Here is a 1,898-nt window from a genome sequence, read left to right on the forward strand (position 1 = left end):
CACCGGGGCTGCTCGCGGGGCGGCTCCTCGGTGCCCGCACTCAGCCGGCGGCGTTCGGCCCCGCCCGCAGCAGCGCAGCCGTCGCGGTTTCGTGGTTTTTTCGTCGTTATTCCACATTCCCTGCGTCGTGCAGCGATGGGAGTTAAAGAGGCGATGCGGCGGCTCCGAAGAACGCTCTGCAACTCCCCGAAAGGCACAGCGCTCCCACAACACTTGATTTTGTTATTTCCATCTTCCAGGGGGAGGCAGTGATAGCAGAACTGAAAGCTCACAGCAGCGCTCTCCTTTGCTCCCTGTGTGTCACAGCTGCTCATAGCATCAGCATAAGAGCTTTGGGTTTTGGAAACTCTCGTTTATTTATTAGCTTCGATTCCAATTAAATTGCATTTCGCTAATATGATTAGAAAACTAAGCATTTATTTCCTTAGCTCGTTGCTGTTTCTTCCCTTGTCTGGGTCCGTCTCCCTCCCCCCCCCCTTTTTGGGCATGGACCCGCGGGTCTTGTCATGGACATCAGTCTTTGCCCTGAAAACCCTCCGATACCACTTGCGCCGGGACCCCTCGCGCTTCCCGCGTGCGATGCTCACAGCCTTCTCCAGCACCTCATCAGCCTGCACATCCCGGTCCTGCCTCGGCGCTCTGTTGCTCACAGCACAGTACTGCTTCCTGCACGCCTTCACCAGCTTCCGCAGCGCTCCGTTCTCGGCCGCCTTCACGTATTCATCCAGCGAGCCGCCCCCCAGGTCTTCCTTCCTGGTGAACACCACCATCATGCGCTTCTTAGCGCCCTTCCCAAAGAGTTTCCGCACGCTCTTCTGCACCTCCCGGTCCTCCCGTGTGTAACGGCCCAGCTGTGTCACCAGCACCAGCACGCAGGGCTCATGAGCGGCGAATTCGAGGCAGCGCTTGCGCTCCTCGGCCAAATGCTGCTTGTCCCACTGTGAGCCCCCGAAAATCGCCGGGGTGTCCACGACCACCACGCACCACCGGCGCCAATGCCGCCTGCCATCGCTGCATGTGGTGGTGACGGGTTGGGACGCCAGGTGGGACTCGAAGCGCTCCTCGCCCAGCAATGTGTTGCCGGTGGCGCTTCGCCCCGCTCCGCTCCGCCCCAGCAGCACAACGCGCAGCTCCTGGCGCTCACCTGCGGGGACAACGGGACACGGGTTGGACGGGACGGACAACAACTCCTCCAGGGGCTGCCGACCCCACGCCGCGCTTCCGTGGACCCCGTCCCATTACAGAAAACGCCCGCAGAGCCCGGACCCCGCGACAGCACAAGGATACCAAGCCCCACACCAGCAGGCACATAGGGCTCGCTCGGACCCGTCCGCCCTCAGCCTCGCTCTGTGCAGCTCTCACAGCAGGGAGATGGGAGGCAGCATCAGGACACCCTCGAGGCCACGGCCTTCTACAAAGCCCACACGTGCACCAGGCTGCACGAGGCTGCGAACGCGCCGTGCTTCCCCAGCACTCAGCCAGGAGCCCAGCTGGGCTGAGGCTGCCTGTGCTTGGTAAGCAGCTCACCTGTGCTTGGATGTCCTGCCATCGGGAGAGCACTCACACTCACACAGGCAGCCTGGAAGGAGAGAGATTTTAAGTGAGAGTGGCACAAACCTCCTCTGCTTCACTCCCTGTGCCAATGTTGGTGATACAGATGATCTCTGGGGACTCAGCTCAGTCCCACAGCCGTCTGTGCATGGGGAAAGTGAAATGTTGCTAAAATTACCCATCTCCATTGACATTGTCTTTGGAAAGAGATATTGGCTGAACTTTATTCGTGGAAATCAGAACCCACTCCTGGAAGCAGATTCTGCTTCCTTGGAATTTCCTTCAGTAGTGGCAGCAGAGCTGCAGGCAACTCACCGAAGCAGCGCTGCGCTGTGTCCCCAGGTCTG

The 1,898-nt window shown here is 59.9% G+C and overlaps 2 protein-coding genes across 3 annotated transcripts in view; both read right to left on the reverse strand.

The window, feature by feature from the left end:
- The window catches only part of LOC116217484 (GTPase IMAP family member 1-like), a 4,509-nt gene that overhangs the window by 2,314 nt on the left and 297 nt on the right, over window positions 1-1,898 (reverse strand). The window lies entirely within an intron of this gene.
- The window catches only part of LOC104914582 (GTPase IMAP family member 7-like), a 104,986-nt gene continuing 103,425 nt past the window's right edge, over window positions 338-1,898 (reverse strand). The window contains exons 1-3 of one of the 2 annotated variants that reach the window (XM_031557055.1): window positions 1,867-1,892; window positions 1,528-1,579; window positions 338-1,144 (exon numbers count right to left, since the gene is read on the reverse strand). In XM_031557055.1, the coding sequence (XP_031412915.1) occupies window positions 417-1,144; window positions 1,528-1,549 (750 nt within the window). In that variant the 5' untranslated portion in view covers window positions 1,550-1,579; window positions 1,867-1,892 and the 3' untranslated portion in view covers window positions 338-416. Of the gene's footprint in view, window positions 1,145-1,527; window positions 1,580-1,866; window positions 1,893-1,898 lie in introns of those variants that run through there. The other variant, XM_031557056.1, reaches the window with a different exon arrangement.

This window comes from Meleagris gallopavo, chromosome 29 (assembly GCF_000146605.3).
Source record: "Meleagris gallopavo isolate NT-WF06-2002-E0010 breed Aviagen turkey brand Nicholas breeding stock chromosome 29, Turkey_5.1, whole genome shotgun sequence".
Classification (NCBI taxonomy): domain Eukaryota; kingdom Metazoa; phylum Chordata; class Aves; order Galliformes; family Phasianidae; genus Meleagris; species Meleagris gallopavo.